Source organism: Kryptolebias marmoratus, linkage group LG16 (genome assembly GCF_001649575.2).
Source record: "Kryptolebias marmoratus isolate JLee-2015 linkage group LG16, ASM164957v2, whole genome shotgun sequence".
In the NCBI taxonomy this organism is placed as follows: Eukaryota; Metazoa; Chordata; class Actinopteri; order Cyprinodontiformes; family Rivulidae; genus Kryptolebias; species Kryptolebias marmoratus.
In genome coordinates, this window is record NC_051445.1 from 2,437,103 (window position 1) to 2,457,858 (window position 20,756).

The following is a 20,756-nucleotide window of genomic DNA, read 5'->3' on the forward strand; positions in this document are numbered from 1 at the left end:
GAGTTACCTCGGTTGTGTTTCACCGTAAGTGGCGCTCTTCTTCTTCTGCTCTTTATTTTAGCAGTAAGGTAGCAAAGCTGCGCTCTTCTTCGTAGACATTGAGTTTGGCTGCAGCTGCACACAGTTGCAGCGCCTCCTACAGAAAACTGGTGGAGCTACGCAGAGAACCACGCCGTTCAAAAGCCTTGTTTGGATTCATGTTTTTATAATAAACACAGCAGAGAAACACTGAGGTCCGGACCTCGGGGTCCTCAGTGGGAGCTACGGCCCTGCTGGTATCCCACCTCTGGACGGATAAACGCTCCGATACTTTTTGTGACATTAGGTTTTATCCTTTTTCTCCAGTCTCTTCTCGTTTTCCAACACTTTGTACTGTCCTGATGGATTTTTTAATAGATGGTCTGGTGTTAGAGGTTTTAAACCCTCACAGGAGGCTCTAATGGCTAATGACCAACCCTGGAGGTGTTAATGACCCTCTACCAGCTGGGACTTCCAACCACAAGTTGCTTCTTGAATCAGAACCACAAATGTTCAAATCTCAATAAAATATATCAATTTGGCTGTTTTTCAAAATATACCTGCTTGAGTCCAAAGCCCACCAAAGGTCAGAGGTCAAAATATAATAGAATTAGTTTAATCAGTTTGAGAAACCACTGATTTGTAATCTGTTTCCTCAATAAACAAACAAAACAAGCACATGGATTTAGCATAAAATCCGTGTTTGACTGTTAGCAAATCATTGGTGGATATTAGCAAATCTAGTGGAAGGCAAATTGTAAAATGAATTTTAGTCTTAAAGTTAAGACATATTACGTTCACTTGTCTACCTTTGGTAACTCCCAGCATTTAATGGACAAAAAACCAAAACACACAAGCAGGACAAATGAACACCTTTGTAGCAGTAATAGTCCCAGAGCAAATAAAAGCCTGGAGTCTGAGAGGTTTACTGCGGCTCTCTACAAGCCAAACTGACACAAATGATGGGTAATAAACCTGAGCTGAAGCTGTTTCACTCTGCAGGGCTCCACGGAGGTTATAATAGGAGATTGTAATCTACCAGCTGGAACCACCCTGCATAACAGTAGATCTTTTACAGCATTTCCAGCTCCTTAAAAGATACCTTTCCTCTCCATATGTCCCAAATTAAATATACTAATGTCTCCTGCCGGGGTGCTTCTGTGGTTTCTTGAGGTGAAATGGAGCAGTGTAAGTATGTATACCATTCTGCAGGCTGATCTATGAGCCGGTCTTTGTCAGGGAAGCTCTCCTTTTACTGATTCCTCTGTCCTCGAAATTTATAACGCCTCTCAAACGTGTTCACACACGAGCGCTCATGGCCGGACTGTTTATGGCTCAGTGTTATTCATCAGGGTCAAAGTGTCCGTCTCACTTGACTGACATCTGTTCCAGCCAATAATTAATGCCTCAATAATTGATGTGCTTGTCATAAAGGTGATTGCAGGGGATTGCAGGTTAGTGGGTGCTGCATGCTAATGAGGGGTCACCCAGCAGCCTGCATGAAGAGAGCCGTTTTTCATTGTTGAGCTTCGACACGTAAACATCGCGGAGAGAAAGCTTTCGAAAAGACGACAAAAAGGAAAAGGGTTGAAAGAACCTTTAACGTCTGCAATAACCACAGAAGATGGATGTTCAGGTTACACAATGAAAATGTTATTCTGCTAATTTATCTGCTGTTATTTTCCTGTTTACACTTCCTTCCATATGTTTGTTGTTTTGTGGTATTTTAACCATTCCTATATCGAGTTTTAGTATCTGTAACTTTTGGATTATTTAACTTATTTAGAAAAACTTTCCTCGTAGAAAAACAGACATTTTGCCAAATTCCTTCAAAAGAATTGTTCCCTGAAAGCTTCATCAGACTTGTTCTGTTCTCATTTTAGCTTTTAGCTACAGTTTTGCTATTTTTTTCCCATTTCTTTTGTGTTTTTTGCTGTTGTTTAAACTTTAACACTTCAGTGCACGAAGTTTTATTAACGCTGTGGCGTTGGTGAAGGTTTGCGCTCTCTAAGAGTTTATTCTGTTTTTACGCCTCTGAAATCAATTTCAACATAATTGTGTGATTTTTAAAACGTCTTTAGCTACAGAACTTCATGTAGTGTTGGTATTTTTCAGTCATTTTTGGTTTTATGATTGTGAATCTAGTGCATTCAGAGTTTTACGATGAAGGAAACCAAACAAAACAAAGAGCAAGGGCAGTTTGTATTTCTCACAAAAAAAAAGGTGTTTTTGGTTTATTTTCTAAATTTAAAATATTTCAGCTCAGTTATTTCAGAATAATCATCCCAAAAGACAAGTTTTGTCCTTGTGCTTGCTTGGATTCTGTCATGAGTTCATTTTGAAAAGCCTTTTATCCGTCTGTGGTATTTTAGTAATTCTTTTCTTGGATCGCCACCGGTCGCACCTGCTTCTTGTTTGCAATCCACACACCTGTATCCACTGACCTGATGAGCCTCGAACCATCCCTTCACCGCCCCGCAGCGTCGCTCAGAAACACTCGGAATGACTGGAACCGTTTGTTTTCTCTGACTTTATCTGTGCAGCTTGATTACTCAGCCTGTTGTCTGGACTTGATTTAGTGAAAACCTTTTCTTTGGTTTTTCATTTCTCACCTCTTGTATTTGTGTTGTTGTGTTTGCGTCTTCTTTTGAACCCCACCAGTCACGTCCCATCCATCCCTGCCTACACCTTAAAACTGTGATAACGATGACCAAATTCTGACATTTCTGATTTATCTGAACGTTTGTTATTTGGAAATGTGCGTTCACAGTACTATAACAGTAAATTAAATCCTTCATGAATAACTTTGTTCTGAGTGAATGTCTGAATGTGTTTTGCAATCCCCGTTTCAGTCTTTCTGTTCTTACTGGAGCCTAAAATCACTCAAAGCACACGAGACAATAAAACAAGAGTACTTTTAAAGCGGCGCTTTGTCAAATTTACTGGAGCGCTGGCCCGGAGCGCCTGAAGAAATACTGTATGTCAGAGGCCTAATTGACTGGAATGTTAATTGAAGCATTCGTCATAATGTTGAATCAAAGCCTTTATGTGAACACATGAAACCGGCTGCCTGGACGTGCCCGGTTCTGCCAAGAGTCCCTGCGGCGCTGATGGTACAGCAGAGGATCTGTTACAACATCCTGTCCTAATGCCGCGGCCTTCGGGGGATTCGCCTCTCATGCAGCTGTAAATGAAAAATGAAAAACAACTGAAGATTACTAATGCAAAGCAATGGAGTTCTCTCTTGTTACGGTGACAGAAAAACACAAAGTGATGGATATGACAGAGGAATTTGGCCCACGCACACCGTCCAGCTGTGCCAAGCAGGTAGCCAGGATATAAATCAAGTCACTCGTGGACTAAAATGAACACGATGGTTGTAGAAATGAAGACCACATGGAGGCAAGAGTGAGGCAGCGAGATGAAATAATCTGTTTACTGAATCCTGTAACACTAAAAGCTTTGTTTTAAAGTTCACTTCTATTAATCCCACAGCTTCAGTTCTGCTCAAATACAACTTTCTTCTGGGTTTTATGTACACACCTTTGGTCAATTAAATAAAATCTGTTACCTAATAGTTCAATACCAGATGTCAAAATGTTCCTAAATGTTACTGTATGAGCTAATGGTACAGTTAGTTTACAGTACACCTAGCTAATGATAGCTAACAGTCATAAATGTTACTTTAGGGTTGTAATCAGTAGCTAATGGTTCTACTAGCAAACAGTCATAAATGGTCGTTTGAGATTGTAACAACAAGCTAATAGCACTATTAGCTAACAACCAAAAATGTTATTTTAGGGTTGTAATCACTAGCTAACGGTACTACTAGCTAACAGTCATACATTTTTTGTGGGGGTCGTAATCACTTAAATGCTACTGTACTAGCTAATGGTACAGTTAGTTAACAGTACTTCTAGCTAATGGTAGCTAACGGTCATAAATGTTACTTTAAGATTGTAACTACAAGCTAATAGTATTATTAGGTAACAGTCATAAATGTTTATTTGAGATTATAATCACTAGCTAACGGTACTATAGCTAACAGTCATAAATGTTTTTTGGATTGTAATCACTAGCTAACGGTACTATAGCTAACAGTCATAAATGTTTATTTGAGATTATAATCATTAGCTAATGGTACTACTAGCTAACATTTATAAATGATTTTTGGATTGTAATCACTAGCTAACGGTACTATAGCTAACAGCCATAAATGTTTTTTGGATTGTAATCACTAGCTAACGGTACTACTAGCTAACAGTCATACACGTCACTTTGTGGTTGTAAATACCAAATATTGTACTACTTGCTAACAGTCAAAAAATATTTAAAATATTACGTTGAGGTTGCTAATGGTACTGGTAGCTAGCAGTTATAAAGTTTTGTCCTTTTTGTTATTTTTTTAATAAGTTATCCAGTCAGTGTTGCTTGTTATTCAGCCTCAACTGAGCAGATTTGTCAATGAAGTGAAGCTTTGAATCCATTGTTCTCTTTGTGAAGAGGAAAATGCCACGCGGATCAAACAGAGGACTGTTCTGATCACAGGAGCTGAAAATGTCACATCATTATGCCTCAGAATCCGTGACTACAGACTGGCTGGAAAAGAAGCCCTTTTTTATATTCCCTGATCATAATGAGCTGTGTGTTTTTGCCTACAGCTTCATAAAGCCTGATGATAATGACATACAGGTTTTACCCATTAGAAATTATTATCCAGAAACTATAAATGTGGTCTGATCTTTTTATTTTTTTTATTCCCCATCTCAAAAAGTTTGATTCGTATTAAGTTTTATCATTTTATGTTCTCATTAAGGACTCTGCCACGTCTTACTTTTCGATTTAAATCCATCTCTTTTGCCATTTTGCAGTTTTTCTTTCTGTCAACGTTCCTCTGGCTCAGACGGAGGACGTAAACATGTCCCCATTTGTCGTCCTGCAAACAAAGCTCCATTTGACTGCTGTTTCTGCAGCACAACACCAGACTGCCTCAAATCTTTGTAAATATTGCAAATCTAGGCTGCCATCACCAAGCAGCTCACCGAGGGAAACTAAAACCATATTCCCAGTTTAATTTATTTATGTACTCTGTTGTGAGTTTGTCGGTTTCATGATAGATGGAGTCTGCTGTTGTTGTTTTCATAAACTGAACTGATGTCTTAAACTCTCTTGGATCGCAAAAACAAAAAAAAACAAACAACCCAAAAGTAAAACTAAAAAAACTATTTTAAAAAGATTTGGTGTAACTGAACAGTCAGACCGTTCTCTTTTATTTTGAAAATGCTGACCGTTTCTCAAGTCTGAAGACGATAAGAGATCACTTTATTGTTTGAAAAAGATCATTTTATTTATTTCCCTGTTTCCAGTCCTTCTGTATATTCTGTGCAGCGCTGTTTCTGATAGTATTTAAACATAATATGAAATTAAACCTGAAGTACATAAATGAAGTAAATAGAAATAAGCTTGATTTCAAAGAGGTTGGGGAGTTTTCTGAATGGAAGAAGAATTTAAAATTGTAATTTAACAGACGCAAATTAAAGGATATATTGTTTTATTGGCCTGCTTTGCCATGACTACCTATTTGTTGAGGCTAACTCAACATTTGTTTATTATTTATTGCCCTGAACTGAACTTAGGATGAAGTCGCTTCGAGCTCAGATATGTTCTGCTGATCCAACATTTCTCAGGTCCGACTCATTCGGACCTAATCTCTGTTCCTGCTGTCGCCCGGTTGAACCTCCATTTTGTCAAGGACCTGTCCTCGCTGACGGAGGAGGAACCAGGCTCTGGTTTCCAGCTGATATCTGTCCACGTCCCCTCTTACAGATGTTTGTGACGGAGGTGGCGGCGGCCGGCGGTCAGACTGTATTTTAGTTTTTGGACTCTGAGAGGAAAAAAACAAAACGTCTCTCCGTCTGGGCGGCCCGCCGTGGAGCATCGAGGGAGTTTAAATGTGCTCCAAATGAAGGGAGGATGAATGAGTTTAAGCATTCATGAAAAAAAGTTCAGACTGTTAGAAATGTATGAGTTATGGTGTTGTGGTAAAATGGGGTCTCTCCAACATGCTAAAACGTTGATTTGTGGTGTTTTTTTCCTGCAGGGATGGGAGCCATATGGGCTTTTAGATGTCAGGCTCCATCGCTGTATTTATGATGAGTGTGCATGCGTGCATTGTAAATTTTCTGAGCCTGTTTAGTAAATTTTGGCAAACGCTCGCTTGCCACGTGTGTCGTCCTGCCGAAGCCTTCGCTCAGTTTATGGATTTTAGTAAAACTGCTTTGATTCGAACGAATTCCTAATTTTTTGAAAGTTCTCCTTTTCTTCCCACATGTCAGTGCCGTCTGAAACGGTTCTAACACCCAGCTAGGCTGGAAATGCACAAAAGGAGGTGTGAAAAATAGAAAAGTATAAATAAACACCCTGGTAATTCTCGCTGGGTGACAAATTACCATAAACACACTTCGTAGTTTATTCAGACTCAGTAACACGCTCAGCTCTGCGACCGTAAATATTCCAAACAGAAAACGTGTAATTATTCACAACCGAAAATAGATGCAGTTTATTAAAGCCGCTTAAAACTGAATTCAGAACGTGAGGCAGAGAGGAGAATCCGTCGGTTCGGCTGTGTTTAGAGCTTTCAGACTAGTTGTCGTTTAGTTTCATCTTGGTTTCCTTTCGTTTCCTCGGATTTTCATCAAATCTTCAGGAAACGTCGAACATGCTGCAAGGAACAAGTGATTTGAGTTTGGTGGTGATCCGATTAAGGGTCAAAGGTCAGAGGGGATGTCAAACAGCCCAGCTGGACACCTCACGGGTCAAGGGTGATGCCTATTGATTTCAAGGTCACGGGGTCAAAGGTCAAGCTCTCAGGTGACCCCTTGTTTTCGGCCATGTCTGCCTGTTAGTAACAGAAATTTTCAGGAAATGTTGAAAAAACAATTATTTAAAGTTTGTTGACCCAGATTTTGACCCGGATGGAAATATTTTTTCTTTAGGCTGTGGCCTTAGTGGAGGTTTTTGCTGTTTTTTGTACATGTTTTGTTTTAGGTTCATTTCTTTAGAGTTTTTCTGTTTCTCATGTGTTATATTTTAGCTCACAGAGTAAACTCAGACCAACTTGTAAACTGAAAAACTGCTTTTTCATCACTGTGGTTCCTGACAGTTTCCTTTTTTGAACAAGATCCAGAGATTCTGAAACTCTTATTCTAATTCTTAAAACCCATAATTATTCATCTATTATCCCTGACACTGAGCAAAGCAGAAAGTTGACTTTAGACTCTTTTATTGAGTCAAATTGTGTATTTAACAGCACAGACTGGCTCTCTCTGCTGGACTGTGGGAGTTTTTATCCAACCGTGAAGCACAGATGTTTTGACTAATTTTAAATCTCGTCATGTTAGATTTCTGAGCTGGATTTCCGCCTCGTTTCCTTGCAGACATCATTACCAACAGCTTCTTTGTTTATTCATTCCTGGTTTGCTTTACAGAACCAACAGATCCTTTAAAATAAGCAGAGGAGGTTAATTATTTTTAGTTTTTTTTTATCATAATCCTGCTGTTTGTTTTGTCTGATCTGCAGTTTTTATTTAAACTCAGCTGCTAATCTTATATAAGCCATTTTATTATTTCAAAACTAATTTATTAATTTTTCACTTTATATTTACTGATACACTGTAAAAAAGGATTTTGGATGGTTGTAAAGTGAAATATAAATTATCATTAGATCACTTTTATATTTTTCCTTATTAACATCTGCAACATAATAATCCTCAAATTTATATTTACAAGTTAATTTTTTATTTTACTAACTAAAGTATTAGCAAACAGATTAACAATCTAAATAATTTATTATTATCTTTAAGGCAGCACGCAGTGTGTTACAACATGTTTTAAAATAAATGTTTGTAATTTAATTTGTTTAACATCTTTGCTGTTAAATTTAATTAAAGTTAAATGTAAAAAAATGCTTTTAGGCACAAAATACAACAGAAATTAATTCTGCTCATTAAATTCTAAGTTTGTGTTTCATTGTTTTGAAGATGTTTGACAAAAAAAGAACAATATTTGTGGTAAAGTACGGAAGCCAAGACAGGACATGTTTAGAAATTCATTATCATGACGTTATCTCAGATTGATTTAAATCGTTATCGCTTGGTTTGTTTTAAGTTACGTTTATTTCTCTCGAGAGAAGCAAGCTTGCACAAATAAATAAAGGGAAACCTTGTTATTTTGAGGTTTATCCTGATAAATATCAATAAAATATTATCAAAATTAATAACTGCAGCTCTGGCCCTTCTTGGCTTCCGTAGATGCACCTGTTTTGCTGTTCATGTAAAATAAATCTGTACGATTTTCAACAATTTAAACTCAAATCATTCCTTTGCTCCCGTGTGAAACAGCTGAACTATGAAGGGACACCAGTAGTAACAAATTAGGGCTCTTTTATTTGAAATTATTCACTTTTTACACACCAACATTAACCACGACAAGCCTCCGCGGCCCCTCTGGCTCGAGACAGTCAGCGACGATGGGTGCTGGATAACGACTGGAATGGCTTACGATGGTGTACCTCTCACACAACAGTCACACAGGACACATCCACACACAGATATGCAGGGACAAACGCAAAAAAAAACACACATTACGACACAAACTAACCATCTAACACAGTCTAGCCATCTAATGTAGACATCAGAGAAAGAGCTTAAAGTGCATACAGGAACAGAGGAGGGCCTCGTTAGCTCTCGTTACCAGTAACGACCTTTTTTTAAATTAGAAGTGACAAAAATCCTCCACAAAAGCAAAGATCTTAGTGCCACGCCATCATAGCTTCACAAAAAGCACATCCCTACCATGTTTTCAGCTCAGACTCTGCCTCCAATCACCACGTATTAACACTGCATAGTTCACAGGGTTAGTTTTATACATTATTGCGGTACAGTGTCCTGTAGATCCAGGTCCTGGTTCTGGGAACGAGCCATCAGCTGTGAGGTGGAGAAAGAAATCCAGCCAAGAAGCTCTTCCCCGCTTTGAGAGAGTAATCCGCACCAGGAGAGGTCCCAACATGGCATGAAGATGTTCAGTATCCCAAATGCATAGACGGAAGCTGAAAGGAGTCCTTGGCCCAGTCCGGGCGGTCCACATGGTCAGAAAGTCTCCGGATCCAACAGCTCAGTAAGGAGCAAAGAGGACCGGCGGGTGCGAGGTCCTGACAGGCCCAGGGGCCGGCCGGAGCAGCGCCGCAGGGAGGCTCTGAGTCTGGAAGAGGCCCGGGGTCAGTGCCGGGTTGGGGGCGTTGTTGCTGCGATGTGTGAAGGAGTTCCCGATGGTGGCGGCAGCCACCGCCGCCAGGTGAGCGGGGAGGATCTGAGCGGTGAGAGGCTGACACGGGCGCTCCTTTCCCAAAATTAGCTTTATCTGTGGGGGGGGGTCAAAGACAAGACACGCTTCGGTTAGAGCCAGCTTTCAGCCACAGGCTTGTTTTTGGTTTTGGTGTAAAGAAAAGCAAAACGTTAGCAGTAAAATCCAATCTGACCCAGGAAATCCAAAGACTGGTGATCATTTATGAACATAAAGACAACAGAAGATGATGGAGAAAGATCAACACAGTCCAAAAACAAAACTACGATAATGAACGTCTGGTTAAAATGTAAAAAAACACAAAGTAATAAACTAGTATTCGCATCCCAAACCTCAAAACTATCATTTATCAAAGCGTACATCTTGACCTCGTTTCACCTGATGTCTGAAACATTCTGCAGGCAGAAACCGGACAATTTATTTCATTACAAGAAACAAAACAAAAACATGAAGGTTCTGTTTCTTCAGCAGCAGACGGGTCGGAGGGCTTAATGAGACGTTAAGGTGGGATTAATCTGCTCTAATTGGTGACGTTGCAACAGATGCTCAACAAGAGAAATATAATTGCACCTTTTTTTTGTTTTAGGAGTTGTTCCAGGAGGATCATCTGTAGTGTCTGACAGCTAAAAGGACGAATTCCTAATCTTTGTTTCAGGGCAAATTATTCCCAAATAATCAGCTGCTTTTAGATTTCCTCTCCTGTGGTTTCATTTAAGAAAAAGGAAGGAAAAGTTAAAAACAATGACAGACAACCCTCATGGGGTGAAAGTGTCACCAAAGTTGTTTGGTTTAATCTTCTGTATCAGTGATGAAAAAGCTTCGTTCTCGCAGCGTAGCAGCTGTCGTCACGGGTTATCAGTAACCGGGTCGGGCGGCGGCGCCCTACGGGAAGCGATCTTTACTCTGCGCTCATCAGAGGAGCTCCTCTCCGTTAACTCAGTCAATGATGGGTTTCACAAAAAGCCATTTCCCCCACACTGGTAACACCTCCTGCTTGGCCTCGGCAAACAGTGGGCATGATGAATCTTCCTCTGCCCAAAACACTGAATCCACACGGCTCTTTTATTTACCCTACGTGACAATCAGAAATCTTTTAAACTCACCTGGAGCTCGAGGAGGTTCCAGAAAGTTCAACAATAACTGCAGGTAAAGAAAAGGTTCTCTCTCATTCTGCGCTTTATCAGCTCGCCCGACTCTTAATCCTCTGATGCCTGAGACCACATTGCTCCAAATAAGTTAAAGCTGACATTTACAATCACCTCTAAAACCGAAATCGACCCGAGTCTGCATTCCTGCTGCAGCGAGCCGGATCAGACGAGCCTTTACTGCCCGCCGTTTCTGTCAATAAGACATCAAGTTTTCAAATTAGGCCGCGCCGCTCCCCGCCGCTGAGTCTTAATAAGAGCTGGCTCGCAAACAGGTGGTCCGCTTATAAAAGGTGACATTTCCCTGAATCAGGTGCTGCCGGCTGGACCGACTCACTTCAGGAGCTGAAACTTCTCCCTGACGTGTCCAACTTTCAGGAGGAAAAACCTCCTGAAACCTCAATATGACAGCAAAACTTTAAACATCAATCTGCTGCTACCTGTGTGGCACTTCATCTAGTCCAAGGACCCCACAGCGCTTTGCACCTTTACAGCTCCACAGGTGTCAGACTCCGCTCCTCAGGGGGGCGCTCTCCTGCATGTTTTAGATGTGTTCTTGCTGCTTTAAATGACTTACTCATGCACCTGCTTCTGGAGATTTCGTTGATTTGGTGAGAAGGGGATTTAATAAATTTAAATCAGGTGCGTTGGAGCAGAAAAACCTCAAACAGGTGTGGGTAATCCGTGTCCTCAGGGCCACCATCCTGCATGTTTTCCTTGTTTCCCTGCTCCAACACACCTGATTTAGTGGTTAAATCACCTCTTCTAGTTCTGCAGAAGCCTGTTAATCACCCACTGATTCAAATCAGGTGCGTTGGAGCAGAAAAACCTAAAACAGGTATGGGCAATCCGTGTCCTCAGGGCCACCATCCTGCAGGTTTTCCTTGTTTCCCTGCTCCAACACACCTGATTTAGTGGTTAAATCACCTCTTCATGTTCTGCAGAAGCCTGTTAATCACCCATTGATTCAGGTGTGTTGGAGCAGAGGAACAAGTAAAACATGCAGGATGGTGGCCCTGAGGACCAGGATTGGAGACCCCTGACCTAAAACCTCCGGGACAGGCCCGGGGTTTGACTCCCCTGGCTTTTGTTTCTCTTGTTTAGTTCGTCGCTGTCTTGGCTCGTGTTTCAGCAGGTCCAGGCCCGGCGGTCACTCAGCTCCAGGTGGACTGAAACACTTTGCCGTCACGTCGGTCAGAAACTACCTGCCTGCTAACACCGACGTCCAACAGACTAAAAATGGAAAATGAGCTAATGAGCAACAACTGGCCGTCATTTAGCTAACCGTTAGCCTAGCTTGGAGGAAGACTTCGGCTGTTGTCTGTCCTCCATGACTGATAACTATCGGACAGATGCTGACTTAGTGTTCCTGATGAAGCTGATGAAGCTGATGAAGGTGATGAAGGTGTGCAGGGACTCACCGGCTGTTTGGGGGGACCTTTCTGGGGTTTGCTGTAGGGGCTGTATTTGGGTTTGGCTGGTTTCCCTGCTGCTCGGTCTTTATGACGCCGACTGCTGATGTGCTGGAGAAGAAAGAAAGGAGGAACGAGTCACAGATTAAAATTTAATCCAGCGTTTGAAGCGATGCTATTTCACCTACAACAAAAAGAAAATGAGAAGTGAAGTATTTCCGTCACACCTGTTTACAGTTTTTAACCGCACCTGATTCTAGATCAACAAGAAACGGCAACGTTTTTCACCGATCTCATCACTTAGTGCTCAGAGTTCGTGACGGGGATCAGTCTCAGCTAAACTACAGTCATCTGTGTTTCCTGAAGGGGATTAGCTGTGGCGGCCATCTTGAACTGGGTTGCATTCAAAGGTTAATGAGTTGTAGACGTCCTTCTGGTAATTACTTTCTGACCTGCCTCTCTCAGCAGCGGGTGATAACTACTCATTTATTTATTTCTGGAGGTTATCTGAGGCGACCCCGTCCTTCAGAGGATGTGCCATCTTCAACAGATTTAACAGAAAATTAAACTTTACTCGATTCCTTTTCAGATAAATTAATAAATGTGAAGATTTGGTCAGACAGTGAAATAAAAAAGAGGACTGAATAATTCATCTTCCAGCCCTGAGAGCTTATTCATCACGTTCCAGCCTGAACGGTGTTTTACTTTTTATCCCGTTTTAATTTTCCATCCCTGTTTTTTTTTTTTTCTTACAGCTTTGAATTTTTAACCTCTTCTTCTTTTATTATTTAGATTTTAGAAACACTGAACCAAAGTTATTTCTCACAGGAAGAAAACACTTTAATCCTAAACAAAAACACAAAATACTACAACTAGAAGATCATAATTCAGGCTGAAAGCAAACATTAAGATCTGATGTTTTTGCTTGTTTTGCTGCAAACCTGCTTCGTTTAAGGTTTTTGGTAACAAATAAACAAAACTTCTCCTTAGAAATGTCTTTGTGACCAAAAGAAAACCTTTTTAATTAATGCCGAGGTGATAACTGGACTTATTATTTAGCCATCAGAAAGGTAATTAAGCAGCAGGATGTGTGTGAAGATGTTTAAAAGAAGCAGAAAAGCAGAAGTTAAAATGGTGACAGAACAACAGAAAACTGGTTTTCTCTGATGCATCAAGAACAAAAGTTCAAATATCTGTAATTATCTTCTGTTTTCTGGTTTTCTTTGATGATTTCTGATGAAAGAAAAGCTCAGAAATAAAGGAATTAAATGAAATATAAACCAAAGGAACCAGATTTACATTATTTTATAAAGTTTGATAAAACCTGAAGCGGTGGTGATCAAACACAGAGGGAAGAGTTATCGTCACACATTTAAAGATGTAATTACTGCTTTAAAACTTTAATTAAGAGACGCTCCTGATGCTTCGTCTCAGGATGAGAACAGGACCCAGAAATCCCACTTCCTGTTTGACTTTTCCAGCGTTAGACGCCTGCAGGGCGGTTTTACTCACTGACACGTTTTGTTCTGGTGTTAAATACGCTCAGAAAGAGCTGCTGAATCTCCCGAAACACGGATAAAAACGGAAAGATCCCTCCCGTTCTCAGGCTGGTAAATAATTCAGTGTTGTGGCGAGGCGTTGAAACAAAGTGCTGACTTCTGGCCAAGTCTGAGGTTTCCTAACAGATTCTCTCTCTTTACTTTTCTTTTTTTTAAAGGTAAATTCGTCCCGCTTTGCTTTTTGGTTTTCTGTTTCTCAGAACCGTCAAGGTGAGCTGAGCCGGTTTCAGATTTTTGGGAAAGACGTTCCTCAAACGACAGCTTCATCTCAAAGGAGGTGATCTGTTAACAGCTACCAGCTAACGGCTAACAGCTACCAGCTAATGGCTAACAGCTGACAACTACCAGCTACCAGCTGACAGCTAACGGCTATCAGCTAACGGCTAACAGCTGACAGCTAACAGCTAACAGCTGACAGCTACCAGCTAACGAGTAACAGCTAACAGCTACTAGCTGACAGCTACTGGCTAACAGCTAACGGCTGTCAGCTAACAGGTAACAGCTAACTGCTGACAGCTACCAGCTAACGGGTAACAGCTACCAGCTGACAGCTACCAGCTACCAGCTACCAGCTAACGGCTACCAGTTAACAGCTAACGGCTACCAGCTAACGGGTAACGGCTACCAGCTAACAGCTACCAGTTAACAGCTACCAGCTAACAGCTAACGGTTACCAGCTGACAGCTAAGTTTCTATGGTCCAGGTGGAGTTTATTGTGAGGACGTTTTGAGACATTTCAGAGACTTCCTGTCCAACGCTGCTGGTAGAGAAGCAGGTTCATGTGTTCATAACGACCTCAGAGTTTTCATTAACGGTTTAGTCCAAAATCACTTTTTTTAAACAACATGTTTAACTCGTGTTTTAACTCATCTTTAGAATCAGATTTGTTTATTTAGATGGAGGAGCTGGACGTCTTCAAGTCTCTGTCACCAAAAGCAGAATTTCCATAAAGTCGAGCTCTGATTTATTATCTCGGCCCCCACGATGAAGGTGTGTGTCGGTTTCCTACAGCTCCGTGCCCCCCCTCCCCCTCCTCCTCCTCCTCCTCCTCCACCTTCCTTTATTTTCACGGGAGATATTCTGACACGTTATGCAAGTGTGAATAATTTACGACGGTTGGGTTCCATCTGAAAAGCGGCGGATCGTTTCTCGGCCTCCTGGGGCGACTGAATTCAGGGGTGACGGAAACACGAGCGACATCAATCTTCCCCTGAGCAGGAAGCCTTCCCGGCAACAATCATTTCAAAGGAAATCACTGAAAAAATTATGTTTTTGGGTTAAAATTATGTAAGAAAATGATTCAGGTCATTTGCACGCTTAAAGTCCTCGTCGTCATGATGTGTCAGTATTTCGACAGGTTCTAATTAACCTTCTCACTCAGACTGAGCGTTCCTGTCCTCCGTCCTCACCTGCTTCAGCTGAGTCTCTGAGTTGACGTGCACGTCGCACGTCTCACAGTAAAAGGTTTTGTTCTGCAGGCCCGTCGAAGATTTGGAGGTGGAAGCCAGTTTGCTCTTGACTCCCGGCCGAGGAAAAGACTTGATGGAGCCGACGCCGCTCCGGGCCTCCAGCATCGTCTTGTGCTTCGTACCTGCAGGTCAGAACAGGAGACCCGTCAGAACCCGGCCCGGACCACGCGGCCCGAGGGAGCGGCCCGTGACCCGAGCGATACGAGGCCTCGGCTCGTAAATTCTCCCCTGATGAGAGGAGAGGTTGGGTTGCAGATGTAAGAGTTTCAAATCAAAAAACCCAAACAGGAAGGATTTTATTTTTAATTTAGTCTAAAACAGAAACCTGCAGCTTCAGAGCTGCACGAGGCTCTTTGTAACTTTAACTAAAAACAAAAAGGAAATAAATAAAATTTATTAAAGGCTAACAGCCTGAATGCTTCATTTAATAATTTTAATTTTTCTGAGCTTTTATTTGAATCTAACTTCTGGATATTTTGTGCCGTTTTAGCCGTTCATACATTAAAACCTTCGGCTCGTTCAGCAGATGGCTGCTGCGACTTTTGGGGCTTTGGAAGTTTTATACTTTTCAAAATATTTAACTTTATTTACAAATATTTTCCCCATAGAAATAAATGGAGATCTCCTTAATTAATTTGAAAACATCGTTCTTTTTAAAATCTGCCACAGATACTGCCTCTATTTTAGCCTTCTGTTACCATTAGCATTTAGCTAGCCTTTTGCTGCTTTTGGCTTATAGTTAGCCTTTTGCTACTTTAAGCATTTAGCTAGCCTTTTGCTGATTTTAGTTAGCCTTTTGTTAATTTAAGCATTTAGCTAGCCTTTTAATACTTTTAGCTTTATGTTAGCCTTCTGCTACTTTTAGTATTTAGCTAGCCTTTTGCTTTTTTTTGTCTTTTAGTTAGCCTTCTGCTACTTTTAGCATTTTAGCTAGCATTTGCTACTTTATGCGTTCCAAAGCGTTTTGCTCCTCTTAGCTTTTAGCTTGTGTGTTTGCTTCTTTTAGCTGCTTTTCTGCTACTTTTAGCTTTAACTTTTTCAGCGTCTTTAGCATTCCTCCAGTTTGAGCAGCTTTTCTGTCCACTTTAATCAATAAGGACAAAGAATTTTCACAATAAAAGACCCGATCCGAACAAAGTCAGCCGAGGGAATGGTTGTCACCCACCACTGAAAAGAAAAAGATGGGTAATAATGTTTTTCTGTTAGCAAAATATCTCATGACCCACTCAAAAGTGACAATTAACTTTTGGAGACACTCCAATTAAAGATGGCCGCCACAACCAGACAAAACTAGGTACAGTTCAGTCGGTTTTGCAGATATTGAGCTGGTTGTAGCTGAGAGTCATCCTGAGTTTGACGTCTGACAAGTTATTCAGCAGATTTATGCTTTTATTCAGGGAATGCTCGGCTTTAATCTCCAACAAACCAAAATAAGAGGAGCTGACGATGAATAAAACAATAAAATAAGCTTGAAAAGAAACAGCACTGTCCAAACTGAGAACGTTAAACCTTTTGATACTTAAGGTGAAGAACCTGCGACCCGTTTGGGTCCTGGAATAGTCCACTTCTTGCTCTGCCACCCAATGACCCAAGCTAGTCACTCAGGGAAGAAGAACCGGTTCTTCAGAACTGTCAGCGCCAGAACAAAAAAAGCTCCAGAAACGCTGCAGGAAAAAAGTCCAGCTGCTCGGTTCTGAAAGGACTTTGTTCCATCCTTTCAACGAGCTCCATCAGCCTCAGTTCAAGTGACACTTTCTGCACAAGCTACTGGGACTAATAGTTGCTGTGTGCGTGTGTGTGAGTGTATGTGTGTGTCTGTCATGTTGAGCATCCTGCAGATAAATCATCCCACAATGTTCCATTAAAATTCTGGTTTTAAAAAGAAGCCTAAGCGGTGACTCAGCGTGCCGACGTGTCCTCACACCGTCTGTCCGTCTGAACATCAGATCACCGGATCGAACTCTGAAACCGACAAAGACTTTTTCTCTTTAATGCAACCTAACTAAATGCACGTCACCCGCCGCTCTAATGTTGAAAAGTTGTTGCTGTTTCAGTCAAACCTTCAAAATAAAGCTCATTCTGTTCAGTTTTTTTTAGATGTTGCCTTAAATCACCAAATCTGAGCCTTAAAATGGCGGCATTTTAGCCATTTACGGGTTTGCGAAGTGGGCTAATCTGTAGCGTCTTCAAAAGGTCAGTTAGAGTTTGGTTAAAATCCACGCAGCGCTTCAGGAGATATTTTACTAACAGAAAATTCAGGGTTGATTCCGGAGCTTTAGGCAAAAATACTGCAGAACATGAACTTTAGCTGCGGGTCAGAGAACAGCCGAAGCTCCGCCTGCAGGTCACAGAACAGCCAGAGCTCCGCCTACAGGTCAGAGAACAGCTGAAGCTCCACCTACAGGTCAGAGAACAGCCGAAGCTCCGCCTGCAAGTCAGAGAACAGCCGAAGCTCCGCCTACAGATCAGAGAACAGCCGAAGCTCCGCCTGCAGGTCAGAGAACAGACAAAGCTCCGCCTACAGATCAGAGAACACCCGAAGCTCCGCCTACAGATCAGAGAACAGCCGAAGCTCCGCCTGCAGGTCAGAGAACAGCCAAAGCTCCGCCTACAGATCAGAGAACAGCTGAAGCTCCGCCTACAGGTGGCGCTCCTCCTCACCGCTGTTGTGAGCTTCCAGCTGCGACGCCGAGTTGACGGCCACTTTACAGAGCGAGCAGTACAGCAGGCGCCGGGCCTTCTCGTCCTCCGTCTCCGCGTCCGTCTCCGCCTCGGGTACGGCCTCCTGCTCCGGGTCAGTTTCTGAGGGCGAGCTGACCTTTGACCTCTCGTCTCTGAGGTCTGTATCCGAGGCCGCTGTGACCTTCGGCGAACATAAAGGTCCCGATGGCGGCGCAGCCGCCGTCAGGGAGGGTTTCAGCGACGGGACCGCCGAGGGTGGAGCTTCTCCGGAGGAAACATCTGTGGGAAGACGTAAAAACGAGTTTTAGTCTCATCTGTCCTTCAGTTTGGAGAAACGTTCGGCTCATTCAGGAAACGGCTGCTGTGACTTTTACACTTTTCAAAATATTGAACTTTATTCACAAAGATCTGGACCGTGCACGTGCTACATTTAGCTTTAAGCTAGCCTTCTGCTGCTGCTAACTCGTAGCTAGCGTTTGGAAACATTTAGTTCTTTTCCTTCTTGTAGCTTTTAGCTTTAAGCTCATTTAGCCTCACTTCGGTTGTTGTTTTTGGGTAAACTCGTCTGTTCGTCAAAGCGAACAGGAAGCAGTGAAATCCGAGCGAACGGAGTCATTTTTCCAGATTAACCCCACCTGCAGAGGAGATTACAGATGCAGAACTCTGATCCTCGTTCAGTTTAAGAGCCGCCGACAGAAACGTCTGTGTTTTCAGGAGCAAAGACAGCAGCGGATCAATATATCTGACTCATAAAACAACACCACATGTCAGAGTATTGAACTCAGAAGCGCTGCTGCCACATTTACCAAAATGAAATTTTGCCTCGCCGGTACGGCCCGATCGATGTCGATGCCTCCGAGTTCTCCGCACTCCGGCGCGGCGGCGGAATGAAGCTCCCGTCAGCGAGGAGAAGGGGATCAATAGTGAATTATGTCGTGCTGCTTCTTACATACAGTTCTGATTTATCCCGACGGAGGTGTCAGATGTCGGCGCTACAAAGGCCTTTAAACTCGGCGCCGATCGTCGCCGCCAAAGGTCGGGAGATAAATCCAGAGACAAACCAGTGGCGGAGAGAACATCAGGCGTCAAAAAACCAACATTTCCTTTCAAAATGCTGCTAAATGAAGCTTCAAATGTTTGCAAATACAAAAACTGCCTTTTTCTTTTCATATTTCAGTGTTTGTCAGCGTTCGATCCATTAACCTCCTGAAATGGCTCCGAGGCACATTTTTACTTATAATACTCTCTTTTCACACCTGACTGACTTCAGCTATAAAATTTGCAGCTCGATCATAAAAACTCGCCGCGTTTTGAATGCAGATTGTCACCGAAACGAGGAGGCAGTTAAATATAACAAAAGACTGACGAGGCAAAGTTAGGAGCCAGTTTTACTTCCTGGTTTGAATTTATCAAATTAAATTAACTTTATTTATAAAATATGCAATAAAATCTGAAGAAAAAAAACATTTGTGGCAGGATCGGTGAATAAAAATCAACTCAAATTTAAATTTTCACCAACAAAAACAGAAAAATAATTTTAAGTCTTCGGTTTACAGGCGCTGTTTGCTTCAGTAACAAAAGACTGGTTTGTATTTTATCAAATGAAATAAACTTTATTTATAAATATATAAATATCTCTGGTTCATGAGATATTTTGCTAACAGACAAACCAACACATTATGGGCTCTCACGTTTGGCAGCAGGTGATAAATATCTGAAATCTGTTAAAACTGCTGACTGCAGCTGAACCCCGACGAGACGATTTTAAATCAGAATAAATGTTCTGACTTCTGTTGTTCAGATCTCTGAATATGAGGAACATCTGGAGGTTGCAGCTGTTCCTCAGCTTTAGGGTCAATAATGCAAAAAACCCCACAAAATATTCGGAACAAGAACGTCCAAAAGCGTCGGTTCAGAAACTCTAAGAGCAGAAAACGGTTTAAAAACAGACTGAAAATATTTGTTTTTCCTTCACATTAAAAGTATTTTTACCTTACAGAGTCTCTAAACATCGCTCACGCCTCCACGAAGGCCGAAACGTCAATAAATGATCTGGATGACCATAAATATTTAATCAGAAACCCGACATTTCCTGAAAGTCTGTCCATGGAATCCAACCAACAGGCAAACAAACACGACTGAAAACACAACCTCTGTGGTGGAGGGATCAAAAAGGGCTCACCTGTGACCTTTGACCCTGTGACCTTAAAATCAATGGGCATCATCCTTGACCCATGAGGCGTCCAGATGTGCCGTTTGACTTTTCTACGTTACACAGGATCACCTGAGAACGGATCAGCACCAAAATCTAATCCCTTCTTCCATGTTTGAAATGAAATATTCATAAATATCCGATCCTAACGTTTTGAGTCATCTTGTAACGAACGATAAGCTGATCATCAGAGTGTTTCTCTCTGAACTTGTTTTTATTTTTACATCCTTCACCAAAGCTCTGCTGACCGGAGCTGAAACGAGGCGCCACAAAAGGAACATTTAGAGAGTTTTCCATTTTTAATTCGAGATGAAAAACCAGAGTTTGTATCAGAAGTGTGTCGAAGTTTCATTTCAGTTTCCCAGAAATCCAGTCCAGTCAGGAGCAATAATTACTCAGTGACCCGTTTCTGATGCGCCTGACCTCGTCGCTCGGAATGAGTTCTGTTTGGACCACAAGCAGAGCAGAAACGACCTCTTTGATCGCTACATTTAACAGCCGCCTCCTCCCGCACGTCTGCGGTGCGCCAGGCATCGAAACAGGCTGAAATCACAGCGATTAACTCGCCCGGTCTCGCTGCCATCGCACCTGCTTCTCCGGGCACGCTGTCAACCATCGGGACGAGCTTCCAGAGAAGGTTCTGTGTTCAGGTGAGCCAGAGAACTTTCCTCTGCTTTTCTGCTTTCCAGCTGAACATTCATTTATTATTTCACATCATGTTTTCTGACTCTCTCTCCTAAAATAGAACCAAAAAACGAGTTTGTTCCATTCAGTATTGTAGCTTCAAACAACCGTTTCCTTTTTGTTACCAGAAAACAGAGAAAATGACTGAAAGTACTGAGCAAAAGTTTTAAACGACCCTTATTTTTGAAATATTTTCAGCCTTTCAGCATCATGTG

At 41.9% G+C, this 20,756-nt stretch overlaps 1 protein-coding gene across 2 annotated transcripts in view; it reads right to left on the reverse strand.

Annotated features, from left to right (window-relative positions):
- Window positions 1–8,441: 8,441 nt before the first annotated feature.
- znf385d (zinc finger protein 385D) overlaps window positions 8,442–20,756 on the reverse strand; it is an 83,937-nt gene continuing 71,622 nt past the window's right edge. For both annotated transcript variants that reach the window (XM_037980318.1, XM_037980317.1), the window contains 4 exons: window positions 17,625–17,924; window positions 14,904–15,085; window positions 11,945–12,046; window positions 8,442–9,435 (listed from right to left, as the gene is read on the reverse strand). In XM_037980318.1, the coding sequence (XP_037836246.1) occupies window positions 9,190–9,435; window positions 11,945–12,046; window positions 14,904–15,085; window positions 17,625–17,924 (830 nt within the window). In that variant the 3' untranslated portion in view covers window positions 8,442–9,189. The remainder of the gene's footprint in view (window positions 9,436–11,944; window positions 12,047–14,903; window positions 15,086–17,624; window positions 17,925–20,756) is intronic.